The sequence below is a fragment of the Trachypithecus francoisi genome, unplaced genomic scaffold, assembly GCF_009764315.1.
Source record: "Trachypithecus francoisi isolate TF-2019V2 unplaced genomic scaffold, Tfra_2.0 Lachesis_group3, whole genome shotgun sequence".
NCBI lineage: Eukaryota > Metazoa > Chordata > Mammalia > Primates > Cercopithecidae > Trachypithecus > Trachypithecus francoisi.
This window is the reverse complement of record NW_022681468.1, coordinates 121701029-121718650: the sequence shown is the minus strand read 5'-3', so window position 1 is coordinate 121718650 and position 17622 is coordinate 121701029. Positions and strand designations below refer to the sequence as shown.

Sequence of the window (17622 nt, the reverse complement as noted above, 5' to 3'; positions counted from 1 at the left end):
GAAGTATGATTATGTTATAGAAAACATTGGACTAAAAACAAGTTTTATACTACACATCCAATGTGTGGTGTAGGAAGTGTAAAAACATAGTCTCACAGTGAATACACAGGAGGAGCCCAGTGCATTGTTCTGGTAGTTTCATTTGTAGTAATATAGCATGTTTTTCTCTACAGGGGGATCTTTGGATGTATATAGGAAAATGCCAGAACACGTCCTTGGAAGAATTGCAGTAGCAGTAAGTATATGGCTTCAGTTTTAGGAAATTTGAGTGATTTAATCCTTCTAATCAAGCTCACTCTTATATTCTCAATGTCTTTTCTTGTTCTTCAATCCCAGTTGGCTCCCAAGACCTTCTTGACTTTCTCCTGTTTTGTTCTTTCTTCTTTTCATAGACCAGCCCACCCACCGTCACAACATAGTCACACACTTATGTATTCCAACCTGTTCTAGTTTCATGTGTTTGCAGGGACCTTGCTGTTCTTGTTGACTCGTAAAATTTCCAGGTTGTTCTTAAAAAAAAAAAAACTGCTTTTTTGTTTTGTTTTTACATTTTGTAGTTATGATTAGCATATGTTTCGCAAATACTTAGAAAGTCTGAGTTATTAAAGCAGTCTACAAGAAAACACTAATTTGTTAAGAACAAAGTAGTATTAGTAAAGATTTTTTGCAGTCTTTTTATGTTCTTGGTTTTTAATTTTTTCATCAACTATATCTAGAAATTTATTCCCTTTGTGATTTAAAACAGTTTTTCCATATTCATGTATTTTCTATATACACTAATATACTGATGAAATTAAACTAATATTACTATAATGGTCTCATAAGTTCCGTATTTCACATTTATAATAATATAGGTTAAACAGTGTCTGAGAGAAGTCATGGGGTGGCGTAATAGTAAACAATTGCTAAACTAAAGGCACTATGATAACTTCAGTGGTTTATTGCAGAACAAAGTGATTGTACCATGTACCATATAATTAAATGGCTGATTTTCACATTCATTATGCATCAAACTGACAACTCAAATTCTTTAATCCAACATGGACATTTATTTAGTCTTAGTTCATTGTAATTCACAGCTTTCCTTTTTTCTTTCTAATTATTAGTGTGAACTGCCTTGGGTAATGAGAACTTTCTTTTCTGATGCTATTGCTGCTAAGTAGCTTCTCATCTACATGTGTAGGTAGATTAGTATGAAATTTGAGTATTTAAATCACTATTTTAGATGAAAATAAAAATGTTTCATTTCCTGTTCTAATCCCAGGAGAGAGTGAATGCTTTGTGGCTTTTGGCAGTTCTTGGCTGTAAAGTTTAATAACATGTATAATAAAGGGCAAAAAAAGGCAAGGATACCAATTGAAAAAGAAAAAAGTATACAAGTTCTATATACTCAATTATCTATGGAACTTGGCAAAAATAGAAATCTCCCATCTTCAGTAGAGAAGCATGTTCTTCCTGAACTTCATAAATCTTACTTCCCTCTTGTTTAGGGCATCCACACAAGGCCACCAATCTTTTCAATTCTAGGAGTAGGAAGACTGTTGAAGTGAATAGAGTCAGCAGAAAAAATAATTCAGCGTCAAATACAGGGTTTGCCTATTAAGTGAATGAAAATATGACACAAATTATTTTAGTGAAAGGCATTAAAGTAAGTGCTACTCCAAAGGATTGTTTATATTTGCCCTTACATTTTTTTTTTATTAGGGGTTTTTCCCCCTAAATATGTGTCCAATTTCTCCAGCTTTTATGACTCATCAGGTCATAGTAATGAAAACTACTTACAGCTGGAGTAGAAGAAATGCTTTTAATAATTTTGCTTTTTGTCTGCCACTTTTTATAAATTCTGCAGGAGCCTGGGTTTGTGTAATGCCTCCAAAGTGTTTTTTTTTTTTTTTTTTTTAATGTATCCTGAATAGGCTACAAATTTGGATTATCATTTGTTGCAGCTGACGAACACCAGATTGGCCCATGGCTAATACCTGACACTAGGAGGGTTGTACTAGTCAAAATAAGACTAGCAAATTGATGGGCTGTGGGTTATGGTGTGTAAACTAAATATTCCCACAGTCTCATTGTGTTCCCAGTATCCTTGGTCATCTCTCCAAAAGTGTATTGAAGATGGCATCAACATCTTTCCCTTGAGTTCCCTCATTGAGGCCAAGAAAGCACAAGGGTGCTATTGCCAAGTGAAAAGCAACAGAATCAGAGAGAGAGAGAGTGGGAAAATCGGTGTATATTGAGTACTTCCTGTGCTAATCACTAATGCATGCTGTCTATACAAATATTATGTCATTTAGCCTTTACAGCCACCATGTAAAGTGTGGATTATCAAACATACTCTGTGCACATGCAAGATGAGGTTTGGAAAAGTTAACCAGCTTGCCCAGAGTTATCATCTAATTAGTCAGTACAAATTTGAACACAGGGCTGTCTGACACCAGACCCCTTGCTTTCTCAGTGTGTTCTCCTAACAGAATGAGAAAAAAAAAAAAAAAATAGAGGCAAGAGTGAAAGAAAGAGCTAGGCTAAAAAATAAAAAAAGAGACTTATGAATGAGAAAATAATGGAGCAACACAATTGCTTCAGATTCTTTTCATGTCTTTAGGTATCTCTCTTTTCCCAAATTAACTTTATTTTCCAGGGTCTAATAATCTGGCATGCAAGGCAGATTCATAGGTCCAAGGTTCATTACAGCATAGACCTCTGTCGACCTCTGTGATATGTTATTCAAATTTTCTCCTATAAAATGTATGGCGAGAGAGTTCCCCCCCACCAAAGGAATTTATACATACCTGGTTTCAGCCTTCCAACTTGCTCAGTGACTCAGTGGTTTTTCTCTACTATCCATTTGAATATGGTCTCCTATAAAGAGGAATGAATGCCTTTCTGCCTTTCCCTGCCACCTAACACATTCTGTTTTTCTTCTCATTTCTGAAGCAGTGACATTGTGTACTGTATTTTGAGTGCTAATGTTGACTGAAGTTGTCCCTGAAAGGAGGTGCACTTGACATGTCAAGGAGCGAGTGATTGACAACAGATACAAGTACTTTTAGTGTCAAGGCTTTGTCAAGTCATTTTTGTGAAACCCAGCCTACTGAATACCAATAATATCCTTTAGATTTTTCAGTTCACAGATTTCTAGCTCCTTTTTCACCAGAATTTACATGTTTCTAAAGGAAAATGTAGTGTATTTTGACAAAGAATAAGAATATTTTCTTTTTGAATCTCTAACAGAGTGAATAATTTTAGCAAATATTATAAAATCAGTATTTGTTTTACTTTTTCTACCTGATAATCAGAATATATTGGATTGCCTTCCCTTACATGTTTTCTGAAAATTCATTTTGTATGGAACCAATTTTTAGTGGTGAGCTATCTTTAATGGATAGTTTTTATAACATGCAGCTAAGCTTCTAAGTTGAAAATTTTAACCCTACTTCCTCAGAACGGAGAAGGTGATCACCTCCATGCTAAATAAGATGACCTCCTCCTATTACTCAGAGAGAAAATTGTTGTCATTATGGATGTTACTTTTTATAAACATTTAAAGAAATATTTTTGTTATGTTTCCTTCTGTGATAAAATTATCATTATTAATATTTTGATATTTTCTTGCTGTATTGTCTTCCTCTCCAGAATACATGTGTTTTATTGTAATGCCAGTTATTTCCAAACTCTGGAAGAAGTCATTTGCTATAAAAATGTATACTGTTCTCTTAGAATAGACAAACATATACCGGAATTGATGAATCTATGTAAGCAAATCTTTCAGGAGCACATTGCACCCTTTGAGAACAATTAAAATATGTTAACCTCTGCTCAGTATTAATTGATATAGATTTTGTCTTCTAGATCTTTTGGAAATTGGCTTTCTCCCATTGCATTTCTTATTTTACAGTTGCTCTTAGACTTCCTTGATCAACTCGAATCCTTGCATATTTAGCCCCTAACACTCTTCTTACCACTTTCAAGATATGTAAACTACTCAGTTACTTCTCATGATAGTGGTAGGTTTTCTTGTTCTTACAGTCCTGACTTACCCAGAATTCTCTATAATGATGAATACTTTTAAATCTTACAGTAAATTTTGACTAGTAGTGATTTGTTCAGTGTATCTGGTGTCAAATTATGAATAGTCAACCTTGAAACTGGTAAGTTCACACTCATGTGCATATAGAGTCAATGGTTATGAATAAAACGTGCATTTCCTTTTACAGCAATTTATATGTAAAGATTTTTTAAGTTTTTAATGGTGACCACTGATTAAATTTTCCACATAGAAGGGAGTACTTGTAACCCATATACTTAGGGTCATGAAAACAGCTTTTTTTCAGTATCTCATTCAACTAATTACTCTTAACTCACGCTATGAAAGTGAAAACTGCAAATCTAATTCAGATGTTTGTATTTTCTCATTTTATTTCCTTGACCTGCCTTTTTAATACCTTGCCTTGTCAACATATATGCTTTGCACAAGCCAGACTGGCTTGTGAGGACCATCTTGATATACTTCGTTCTTTCCTACTCCAATATACTTTATAAATTTGGGGGGACCTTTTTGTTTTGAGATTATTTTAAACTTATAGAAAAGTTGTGAGACTACTACAAAAAATTCCCACAGATGCTTCACCTATATTCCCTAGTTGTTAACAGTTTACCGTATTTGGTTAAAAATCTGTAAACTTATTTTTTCCTGAAACATTTGAGAATAAGTTACAGATACCACGGCCTTTATCCCAAAATATGTTAGGTATCTATTTCCTAAGAACAAACACTTTATCTTACGTAATCACTGATTAAAATCAGGAAACTAGTATCGATACAATATTATTATCTACTCAACAGCCCTTATTTGAATTTCACCAATTGTCAAATAATACCCTGTATAGACCAAAGAAAAAAAATTCTGGTTCTGGAAGTCTAGGCTTATTCTTTGCATTTGGTTGTCATATCTCTCTAATGCCTCAGTGTTTGTCTTTCATGACTTTGATATTTTGGAAGAGTATATTGCCCCAATACTTTGATTATATATTTTTACCTTGACCTAAACACTTCCTTCTCTTTTTTTCATTTAAGTTAAATCCGTTACTCAAGACACAACACCTTAGTAAGCCTTTCTGACTCCTGATGAGAAAAGCAGTTTCTGTTCTACCCACTGCCTTATTTCATCAGTTGACTTTTTTTAAATGTCTCTCCAGGCCAGGCATGGTGACTCCCACCTGTAGTCCCAGGGATTTGGGAGGCCAAGACAGGAGGATCCCTTGAGGCCAGGAGTTCAAGACCAGCCTGGACAACAAAACAAGATCACATCTCTACAAAAAATATTTTAAAATTAGCAGGGTGTGGTGGTGTGCACCTGTAGTCCCATCTACTCAGGAGGCTGAGATGGGAGGATTGTTTGATCCCAGGAGTTTGAGGTTACAGTGTGCTATGATTGCACCACTGCACTCCAGCCTGGGCAACAGAGTGAGATCCTGTCTCAGAAGAAGAGTTTCTCCTTGGTCATAAGTGTCCTGACTTCAGAAAAAGTTTTACACAGAGAAGTGTAGAAAATTAAGAAAGCCATTGTCTCTTTTTCCTGTCTGTCTCCTTGCCTGGCTTAGCATCATTATGAATTCAACACAGGTACTTCCAGATTATTTTATATACACATGCACTTATTTCTTTCATTTGGAGTACCTTATCTTCAGAAGATTATAAGCTCATTAAAGGTAGGAACTGTGGCGTTTGCATTTGGTTTTCCCGCAAAGCCTCACACAGAAATGGGAGATGTTCAGTAAATACTTATTGATTGACAGAGTTTTAAAGGAAGAGTTAGGCCAGGCGTGGTGGCTTACGCCTGTAATCCCAGCACTTTGGGAGGCTGAGGCAGGAGGATCACTTAAGCCTAGGAGTTCAAGACCAGCTTAGGCAACATTAGTGAGATCCCTGTTTCTACCGAAAAAAAAAAATAGCCAGGCGTGGTGGTACACACATGTGGTCCCAGCTACTCAGGCAGCTGAAGGGGGAGGATTGCCTGAGACCAGGAGGTCAAGGCTACAGTGAGCAGTGATTGTACCCCACAGCACTTCAGCCTAGGTGACAGGGTGATACCCTGTCTCAAAAAAAAAAAACTGTTGATATATTTAAATATGGAAAGTTCCTTATAAAAACCATAAATGATAATTGTACTGTTTTCTTTTTCCTAAATTTAGGTTGTTAAAGGCCTTACTTATTTGTGGAGTTTAAAGATTTTACATAGAGGTATGTTCTGGGCTTATAAGCTTGGGCTTAATTGGGTGGGGTTGGGTCTCTCCAGATACCTTGATTTTTAAAGTGAGTAAGTGTTCTGACATTTAAGCCAGCTGATACATCTGGTACTCAAAAAGATGGCTGCTTTATAAATGTTATTTTTCTTGTTTTCTCCATCAACTGCTCTCATTTAGATTATAAACTTGGTAGTGTGTTTTTGTGAATCACCTTTGTCAAACTTGTAAAAAGATATTTCATAGTATTTGAAAATAACAGGATCTTGTTTGTCTTACTTAACTCTTGTTAATGCAAAACCTTTGCTTTCTGTACAGTTACATCCTTCCTTCTATTAACGTTTCAAATAGTATCACACACTGTTCCTTAAGAGATTGCTTCACATACCTGGAAAGAAAAACTTTATTTTTAATTTTTTTTAAAGATGGGATCTTGCTATGTTGGCCAGGCTGGTGTTAAACCCCTGGCCTCAAGCAATCCTCTTACCTTGGCCTCCCAGAGTGCTAGGATTCAGATGTGAGCCATCGCGCCTGGCCGAAAGTAAAACTTTAAATAAGATATTGGGGAAAGCATCAGGAATAGTCCCCTTGTCCTGTAACAGAACACATGAGAGAATAATCAGATAACTGTTGAATATTGCAAAAGGAATCTCCTTTTGTTTTTTTTATGTTCCCAAAATATCTTAATTCATTTGGAGCAAATTATTAAGTGAGAAAGAGACTATATAACAAAGCAACTTCAAGACCTAGTGTTACTAACAGTGCTGTTTAATTTTACACATCTGCTCATCTTAGCTTTATGTGCATTTGGGGAATGGAACAGCATACACATTAGATATGATTAAAGGAAAGTTTTTTTTTAAGAGTGTAAACTGTGAGATGGAGAAAACAACTGATATTTTCAACTGTGATGTCGTATCTGTCACTACGGGTTGTTTTCTTTTGCGGTGGTTTTAATATCCTAGTGATTCCACATCTCTTCTGAAATCCTCCTCCTTCTTTTTAATGAGGGTGTCTAGATTTTGACAAATAAAATATTCAGGTTTTTGAAGGTATTTATTCTGACTAAATGAAATCATAAACTAGATTTCTTTTTAAAGCCAGTCCACTCCATTTCTAGAGTATAGTTGGTGCGAAAGTTAAGTGTAGGGAGATTGAGTTTTGTTAGTATTACTTTCTCTGGGTATAAATAAGTGTGTAAACACATTTGGTGGATGAAAGAAAAATTGAGCATTTTTGACTACCAAGAGTAAGAGATAACAATATTTAACATTATATAACTTATATTGTTTCTATTCCCTGTACTTTTACCTCCCCACACCCAGCAACCCATAAAGTGGTGATAGCCATTTTAATAAGAATTAACCCAATGGTCAGTTCTCAAAATTTTATTGATTTTTTTACAATGGACATCTGCCATCCATTTGACAAAAGTACTAAAGGGAAAACATCCATTCTTAATAGCAAAGCTTTCTTTAAACGGACAGTGCCATGGAAATTCGAGTGTTATTAGAAAGTGAGTGTTAGGATCATCATGTACTCTGGGCATACAGGTTAATTCTGGCTTATAATGAAATCCCTCTCTAGCTATAACTTTGTGCAAGGAATCTTAGTAGCACAAAGAACTATGGTGGATAGGGAAATACGTTTTAGTTATTCTGCCATTATCTTGATTTCTCTTCTTTAAAATTAGAAATCATGCTGATAAGTTGATGTACCTTTTGTATTCCTATATCTAAATTTTTTTAATTTTAATTTTTACTCTGGGTTTGGGGGAAATAACTACAATTTTCATTTGAAATGGGATCTTGATAGACATGTTTCAAATGGATTTGTCTGGATCTAAAAATAATGTCGAGGATCAGATTCTCAGTATAATCACTTTATGATCACTGTGACCAAACTTAGTTGACCAGAGCCTGTCAGAAGCCAGTAGGTCGGCTAAGAAAGGGCTCTTTTGTTAATGATGGACAAGAGCTGCAGTGGTTTGACTGATGGAGAGCATAGAGGTTTCAAAAGGGAATCCTGGGCCTGTACTTATTTTTTCAGTTGGTGCCAGCCAGCCCAATTCCTACAGAGAATAGCCTGCTATAAAATGCCACTTGTTGTGAGAAGATATCTGTTGGGGACAGATTAGGAGCAGTGCTAGAGGGCTGACAAGTCCTCTCAAGGAATTTCAGTGAATGAGTGTGCACCTACATCTGTCTTGATGGAAAGACTAACGAATTGCAGTGCAGATGAACAGTTATGTCCCAGTAGTTATGGCCACTCAACTACAGAAAAAAATATGCTGTGGTAATACACCTCATTAAATATATTCATATTTAGCTTTTGAGTTTCCCAGCTATTCATGGAAACTTTTACTTTCTAGACTTAAAAGCATGTGTTTTTATTGAAGAGTCAAAGAAGCCAGATGTCCCTGAAGACTTTTGTAAAGCATTGTAATGAGAAATTTACCCTAGATTGAGTAGTTGTTAACTTAATATTTTAGAGGTTTTGTCCATATTTAATAACTTGGATTCCATAAAAATAAGATTAAAGATGCCTTTTTATTTACCAAAAAGCTATTTAATTTTCTTCTTGATTAAAAAATTGTAGCCTTTTAGATCAGTTCAATCAGGCAATTAAAGATCAGAGCTTTTAAGTTCAGCTAAGGCAATTAAATAGGTAACATACTTGTTTATGCACTTTTGCTATATAAGCTCATTGCTGTTCCTTCTTAAAAGCACATGTACTCATTTTTGCTTTCTCTAAATGAATGATGATGGGAATTCTAGCTGAACATGTGTCACATTGTCAAATCAAAGACAGGGGTCCTTCTGCAGCGGCTGGGGAGCCCGGTTTAGGCATTGTGAGAGGATAGTGAAAAGAAGATGGTGAAAGAGAAATACTAATGAGTGATCTTTACCTCTTCCTCCTTTGTCTTGGTCTCAGTACCTGTGTTCTTCTCTAATCATCATTTTCTAATGCTGTTCTTAAAAAGTAGAGTAGAAAAAAAAAAAGAAATTGCTTTGTACTTACGGGCACAAATTTCAAAAGATTAAGAAATGGAGACGTGTTCAGTATCTAATGAGAAAAGAGAACAAACTATTTCTCACATTTATATGGCCTCCTTGGAATACAGTGGTTCTGGATTTTAGCTATAGAAAGTGGATATATAAATAGTATATTACAGAATTTATTAAAGGTAGTTAATGGCTTCCAAACAAACTCTTGAAAACCTGGAGTCTCTCCCATAGTATATATCCAGTGAGGACTGTAGAGTAGAATGAAATCTGAGCAATAAGCAGTGGCATACCTACCACCCATCCCGTGAGGCTTGTTAGTCTGGTAAAAGTTAGTTTATTTGATAGTATATTATGTTAATTGGAAATTGTTTTGGAAATTGAAGCACAGCAGTTGCTATTCATAATGGATCATCAGATGTTATATTCAATCAGGTGTTACTGTTGTTTATTTTGCTCTTTTTAAGATTTGGTTGAGATATATGTGCAGGGACTTCATAAACTATTGAATGCTAAGAATGTGGCATGTTTTTATTATAACCGTGAATTAATCACTTTATTCAGTTAATAAGAATACACCACTCCAAAACCAAGCCAGGGAGAGAGTTTATTATACTTTATATTACTGAGTCAAAAATTATGAAAATCTTTTCTCCAGAATAAACCAAATGTGATAATTCCATATGAGGACATAATTATTAAAAATGTTTGAAATGCCCACCAAATTAACCACTGTGGAAAAGTTGTCTTTATTAAAAGGCATATGTGAGAGCACTATAAGCATAGCATGTGCTGACTGTGGGTAAAAACAAAGAAAATGAACAGTGAGAAAATCTGTTAGGCCAGATCCGACATTACAGGAAACATCGCAGCTTCACTTCAAAACATACTTCGCCACTAATGAGGTGAGAGCCCTGCATATTAATAAACCTACAGCTCCAGTCATAGCCATCATTACCCACATCAAACATAAATACAAGATTAACACCTATGCCATTTCTTTGGAAGATGTGAGAATGCCCTAGGAGCAACTGCTCTGTCTTTCCCTGAGGATAAAAAATAGAAATGCAAGGGTAAGGAGAATAGAACTTAGATTAAGAAAATAAAATTGGCAATCATTCTGGAACCATCTTACACAGATGCAGAAGTTTATAGAAGAAAAAAAAAAACCTGTATAGTTGGTATGCCAGGAGTTTTTTTGTATATATGAACCTGGTTAGTTTCATTTACTTTCTCCAATAGGAGAACTTTTTAAAAATACATTTTTGCAGAAATTCTGTAAGCAAACACTGCCCAAATAGATTTGTGTTTAAAGAAACTAAGCCTTGTAGTTTCAGTGTACGTGTTACAAATTTTATTTTCTACCCTTGGCTTTTCTCTTTTATAAATCTGGCCTCACACAGACTTTCCAATTAGTGCTACCTTAGATACCAAAGCCAGTGTTAGTTTGGTCATTCAGCAATGATTTATTTTATACCTACTACGTTCTAGGCACTGTTCACAGTACTTGGAACACATCAAGACGTGAAACAAAAGATTTATATGATCCTAGAACTCATGTTCTAGCAGTGATAGAGTGGGTTGGGAAACATTCCTTAAACAATAATATACACAATAAATAAGTAAAATACAGAGTGTGTTAAAGGGTTGTTAGTAATAGAAAAGAAAAAGTAGATTGAACTTAGGGGAGGCAAAGAGTAGGTTGTGTATTAATCAGGAAACCTCACAGGGAAGATGAGTTTGGAAGGAAGGCTTGAAAGGGGGAGGAAGTAGTCAAGTAGATATATGGGGAAGAGTTAGAGTAGACACCACAGGATGTGCCTGGAGTATTAGTGGAACAGCAAAGAGGCCAATGTGTCTGTATCTGAGTGTGGGGGACAAAGGTAGAATCAGCTGTTAGGAAAATGTTTTGGTAATTCAGGTAAGTTTCAGGGGCCCAGATCAGGGAGACAGTTATAAAGATGGGGAGAAGTGGTGATTCTGGATATATTTTAAGTGTAGAGTCGATAGAATTTCCTGATGGATTGCTTGTGACTTTTAAGAGAAAGAGAGGAGTCAAGGTTGCTTAAATTGTTAACAGTTTAGTATACTAAAAATACTTCTTGCTACTTTCTTTCCCTGAAAAGAGATAACAACAAGAAACCTGATAATATGAAGTGCTGCCAAGAATACAGAGCAATTAGAATTCTCATACATTGCTGGTAGAAATATAAAATGGTACAGCTGCTTTGAAAAATAGTTCGGCAATTTCTTGCAACATGATTCAGCAGTCCCCTTCCTAGATATTTACCCAAGATAAATGAAAACATATGTCCACACAAAAACTTTAGGCAACTCTTTATAGTGACTTTATTCATAATATCTCCAAACTGGAAACAACCCAAATGTCTTTCAGCTGGTAAATGGAAAAACAGACTGTAATAGATTCACAGAGTGGGATATTACTCAGCAATGAAACGAGCTACTGATACATGTAACAACATAGGTGAATATCAGATACTTCATGTTAAATGAAGGAGGCTGACTCAAAGGGTTACCAGCTGTGTGATTCCACTTATATAACATTCTGGAAAAGGCAAAATACATATATGGAAAAAGCAAAATACAATCTTCCGTCCTACAGGATGGAACATCAACATCACTGGTTGACAAACAGTGGAGGAGGAGTTGATTGTAAAGGCATGAAGGAACATTTTGGTATGTTGGAAATGTTCTGTATCTTGATTTTGGTGGTAGTTACATGATTATATGTGTTTTTTAGCAAACAAAGACCTGTGCATCTGAAAAGGGTGAGTGAATTTTACTGTGTATAAATTATGCCTCAGTAAACCAAATTTTAAAATTAAAAAGTAAACCAGACTTAGAGAGAAAAGCTCTTCTTACGTCTTAGCAGTGCAGCAGACACTCTGGAAAGAAGTCTCCCCTGCCAAAAGGACAAAGCATTCTTTCGAAGGGTCTTGGTGATTCTGTCATTATTTCTGTATCTTCATGGCTCCTGACAAATCCTACCTAGGTTTGATCTAGTAACTCAGTAGCTTAAAAAACAGCCAGCCAACACCCCCACCCCAAGAAAAAAACCAACCCTCGTGGTTTAAAGGATATCTACAATGCCAGAAGGAGAGAGACAGGGTCAGAGAAGGGAGGATAGTGCGGAGAGAAACAGAAACTTAGAAGTTGCTGTTATCATTGGCACAATTTGAAACATCTGGAAATTGAACAGTTCTTTCCATTATAAGCCAATTTTTTCACCAGAGATATTACCAAGAACTGCGTATGTGCAGAGCTGACTTAACCTGTTGGACAATTTTAAAAGCTCAGTTTCTAAGAAGGAATAAGGATTTATTCGACATTCCCAATTCAGTCCTACTGACTGACTGCCTCACTGGGTGACCCCAGAAAGGCAGATCACTCCTGTTCTCTTTGCCTCTGTTCCCTCATATATACTATGAAAGAGTAGCTGAGTGATCACTCAGATTCCTTCAAGAGCTAAGGTTCTGGGTTCTGTGATTTCATGGCTGAAGGAAGTGTGACATGTTGATAAGGTGGGGAACAAAGCAAAGCAGAGAGACATAAAGGAAAAGAAAGAGAAAAGGGGAGAATTTCCAAGAGTAGATTTTGTGATGAAAATAATAACAATAATGACTATTTATTAAGTATGTACTCTATACCAGGCACTGTTCTAGGTGCTTAATGTAGCTAAATTATTTAAGGTATTCCTTCAAAGGGGGAAATTCTAGGAAATATGAAATGTTTTAAAACTGAAGATAAGAAATTAAAGTATAAAATAAATAATTGAGAATTAAAGCCATGTACCTTAGCTAAGAAAATGCTGCTTTCTAAACCAGACTGATGTAATCAAATTAAAAGGCGTCTTTAAGGGTAACTGTTTTTAAAGTATCAGGGACACTGAAAATGAAGTATTATAATTAATAAGGAATTATAATAAGGATGTGTAAAGTCAGAACTTGGATGGAAAGCGAGAACACCTTTTTTTTTTTTTTAATCTTTTTATTGTGAAATAATTGTAGATTCACAGGAAGTTGCAAAAAAATGCACAAGACAGTCCCATCTAAGGGCATCCTTTTTAAGGAATGAATTTTGAAGAAAATTGGAAGGTGAGAGGTTAACAGTTCAAAAGAGTTTAGGCAGATAAATGTTATATATTTGATATTGTCCTTTAAGCGAAATCAGTATAAATTTTAAGATTAAAAATGTTATAAGAATATTTGTATTATATTCCAAAATTATTTTGTTATATTTATTAAATGGGAAAAGAGAAATGGTTTGGTAGAGGTGAGACTCTGAATTCCTTAGGAAAGAAATTTCGATGTCAAGGTGGTAGTTAAAATAATATGTTAGTGCGTGTGAGAGTTGGGATTTGTGGCAAAAATAAATTAGGGAATGATTATTTTCTGGATAAAATGATTCTTAAACAAAAGAATTCTTGGAAAGCATTGCTATCAATAGAAAACTAACCTGATTAATTTTTAATGATTTATTAAAAGATATAATTTGCATAAAGCTCTGTAACAGTCTTTTTTGCAGAGATCTACATAATTTGTGCTTAACTATACATTATAGTGAATTTTGAAATAACCTATGACATATTTTTGCTTTCTGGAGGATCAAACAGTTTTTGTTTGTTTTTTTTTTTTGAGACAGAGTCTCACTCTGCGGCCCAGGTTGGAGGGCAATGGCACAATCTTGGCTCACTGGAAGCTCTGCCTCCCAGGTTCAAATGATTCTCCTGCTCCAGCCTCCCAAGTAGCAGGGACTACATGCACGTGCCTCCACGCCCAGCTAATTTTTTGTATTTTTAGTAGAGATGGGGTTTCGCCGTGTTAGCCAGGCTAGTCTCGATCTCCTGACCTCGTGATCCATCCGTCTTGGCCTCCCAAAGTGCTGGGATTACAGACGTGAGCCACCGTGCCCGGCCCCCAAACAGTTTTTTTTTTTTTTTTTTTTTTTTGAGACGGAGTCTCGCTCTGTCACCCAGGCTGGAGTGCAGTGGCCGGATCTCAGCTCACTGCAAGCTCCGCCTCCCGGGTTCACGCCATTCTCCTGCCTCAGCCTCCCGAGTAGCTGGGACTACAGGCGCCCGCCACCTCGCCCGGCTAGTTTTTTGTATTTTTTAGTAGAGACGGGGTTTCACCGTGTTAGCCAGGATGGTCTCGATCTCCTGACCTCGTGATCCGCCCGCCTCGGCCTCCCAAAGTGCTGGGATTACAGGCTTGAGCCACCGCGCCCGGCCCCCAAACAGTTTTTTAAAAGAACTGGTTAGTGTTTGAGTAACCTAAGTCAATTTAAAAGGAGTCATTCCCGGCTAGGTGCGGTGGCTCGTGCCTGTAATCCCAGCAGTTTGGGAGGCCGAGGCGGGCGGATCACGAGGTCAGGAGATTGAGACCATCCTGGCTAACACTGTGAAACCCCATCTCTACTGAAAATACAAAAAATTAGTCGGGCGTAGTGGTGGGCACTTGTAGTCCCAGCTACTCAGGAGGCTGAGGCAGGAGAATGATGTGAACCTGGGAGGCGGAGCTTGCAGTAAGCCGAGAGTGTGCCACTGCACTCCAGCCTGGGCAACAGAGTGAGACTCTGTCTCAAAAAACAAAAAAAAAAGGAGTTATTCCCAGTAGGTTTTATGTTGCCATATGTAATGATGAGAGAGCTAGTATGTGCGTACTTCCTTCCCTGAGCTCTGAGCCTGTTTAATCAGATGGGTCTGGAAGGAGGCATTTATGTTATGCAAGTGCTAGTGTTGACAGCACCTTGTCTCCTGTGTAAAAATCATTTCCATGTTGTCCTTTAAATATAATAAATATTAATCACATTCAGCGCTATAGTAGATTATAACTTGTGAATGTTTATGTTTTTGAAAAGAAAAAAAGACTTAGCCCATTAACAGGGTAAACAAACTATGACTCTAGGTTGTTGATTTTTCTCCAGCTCTGACACTACCCACACAAATGAACATCTCGAGAAATTAAGCCTCTTTCCCCATATTGTTCATTCATTCTATTCACCTTGGGTGATCACGGGGTATTTCCGTCTTTGTAGTACGTTGTGATTTTCAAGAAACAAGAAACGCTACATGTCTTAAAAGTATTCTTTTAAAAGAATATGTGCCTAGAATATATAAAGAACTCTCAAAACTCAATGGTAGAAAAACAAACAATCCAATTAGAAAATGGGCAAAGACACGAAGAAACATTCCACTGAAGAGTATACACAGATGGCAAATAAGCACATGAAAAAGATGTTCAATATCATTAGCCTTTAGGGAAATGCAAATTAAAACCACCATGAGATATTACTACATACCTATCAGAATAGCTAAAATAAAAGATAGTAACAACAGCAAATGAGGATGCAGAAAAATTAGATCACTAATACATTGCTGGTAGGAATGTAAAATGATACACCTCCACTGCTGACATTTAAAAAAAAAAAAAAAAAAGGCTAGACATGCCACTACCATATGACCCCAGCAATTGTATCCGTGGGCATTTATCCCAGATAAATGAAGACTTCTGTTCACACAAAAACCTGTACACAAGTGTTTATTGCAGCTCTATTCATCATAGCCAAAAACTGGAAACAACTCAGATGTCCTTCAACAGGTGAATGGTTAAACAAGCTGTGGGCATTTATACCATGGATTACTGCTCAGCAATAGAAAGGAGTGAACTCTAGATGCACACAACCTGGATGAATCTCCAGGTCATTATGCTGAGTGAAAAAGCCAGTCACGAAAGTTACATAGTGTATGATTCCATTTGTATAATATTCTTGAGATGACAAAATTATAGAAATGGAGAGAGCACGTTAGTGGTTACCAGGGGCTAATGAGTGGATGGGAAACAGAGGGAATGTTTAAAATGGAGCAAGACGAGGAATCCTCATGGTGATGGAAATGTTCTCCATCTTGACCCATCAGTGTCAATACCCTGGTTGTGATACTATACTATAGTTTTATAAGATGTTACCATTAGGGGAAACTGGGTGGAGGGTACACAGGAGGTCTCTGGGTTGTTTCTTACCATTGTAAATGTCAATTTTGAGATAACTATGTAAATCTCTAGTTATCTCAAAATTAAAAGCTTAATGTAAACAACAAAAGAGAATATATCATCTTTTTATAGTTGCTTGTATTCAGACTCTGGACAGCTTAATCAGAGAGGGTTGTCCTGGACTTAGTTTTTCTCTCTCCCATGCTTCTGTGGTAGGATTTGATCATAAGCAGAGTCATCCCTTTTAGGAAATCAGTAAGAGGAAAATTACCCTCTTCCATTCTGGAAATGAGTATCAATCCCTTTCTCCTTAGAGGAGAAAGAAGGAAAGACGTCCTGTGTCATTCAAGGAACAAATGCAAATGGAAGAGGGTAGTTATTTCCCCAGTCCCCATCTCTGAAAGCTTTCTGCCTTGCAAGGGATTGGGATTTGAAGCAGATTGTGTGATCGTTGTGTTTTGGCTCACCAGTCTTTATAGTATCCATTAGGGAAGCTTCTGTCCACCCACCCAGCAGGATGCCCCCAGAGTGTGGATGAATGTTTGATTCACCAAGCCCCACAGATAGCTCTGATCATTGCTTTGTCTCTGACACAAGCCTGAAGTCTAGGAGCTTATCAGAGGGAGAGAGAGAGCACCTGTGTGATGAATGATAGGGTCATTTCTGTTGGTAGAGGAATTTATGGCATTGATTGTATGCCAGTGGATATTTGTTGGATGAATACATTGAATCATAATTTTCTGAGGACAATGTTTTTCTCCTGAAACTTTTTGTAATGTGGCTAAATTAGAGTCATCTTTTGTTCCCCTTTCTCGTATTAAAGTAAGAGATTTATCCTTGGGACATTTTGCCAAGCAGAATGGACAGACAGCTTTAGCAGTTGGAAGAGCTCTCCATGTCTCTTCCTTTCTCTAAAGGCATGGTTGAAGGTGATCAGCACCATGGAAATCCAATCTACTATTTTCCTGGTGGAAGATTAAGTTCCTTCTGGATTGGGTACAATCATAACGATAACAATATTAATCATTTTACTAATATTTTCATTTATTGAGTACCTTGTATGTGCTACTGTGTTAGCTCTATTGTATGTATAATTTTATTTGTTATAATAACCTTTTGAGGAGGTATCATTGTATCCCCATTCTTAGGTGAAGAAATCAAGGCTCAAGCAGCCTAAAAAACTTGCTTAGTTATAGGAAATATCATAGGAAAAAGTCACAGGAAAGTGGTTGGTGGCCTAATGGAAAAGCTCTAGTTTTAGGGTCAGACCCATGTTTAAGTTCTGGTTCTTCCTCTTAATTCATCTTAGCTGTGTGACCTTGGGTCAGCTTCTTAACTTCTTTGAGGTCATAGCATCGTACC

General features: G+C 36.6%; 1 protein-coding gene across 20 annotated transcripts in view; it reads left to right on the top strand.

The window, feature by feature from the left end:
- The window catches only part of MAP2K5 (mitogen-activated protein kinase kinase 5), a 268342-nt gene that overhangs the window by 116260 nt on the left and 134460 nt on the right, over nt 1-17622 (top strand). For all 20 annotated transcript variants that reach the window (XM_033189635.1, XM_033189627.1, XM_033189632.1 and 17 more), the window contains 2 exons: nt 174-235; nt 6195-6243. In XM_033189635.1, the coding sequence (XP_033045526.1) occupies nt 174-235; nt 6195-6243 (111 nt within the window). The remainder of the gene's footprint in view (nt 1-173; nt 236-6194; nt 6244-17622) is intronic.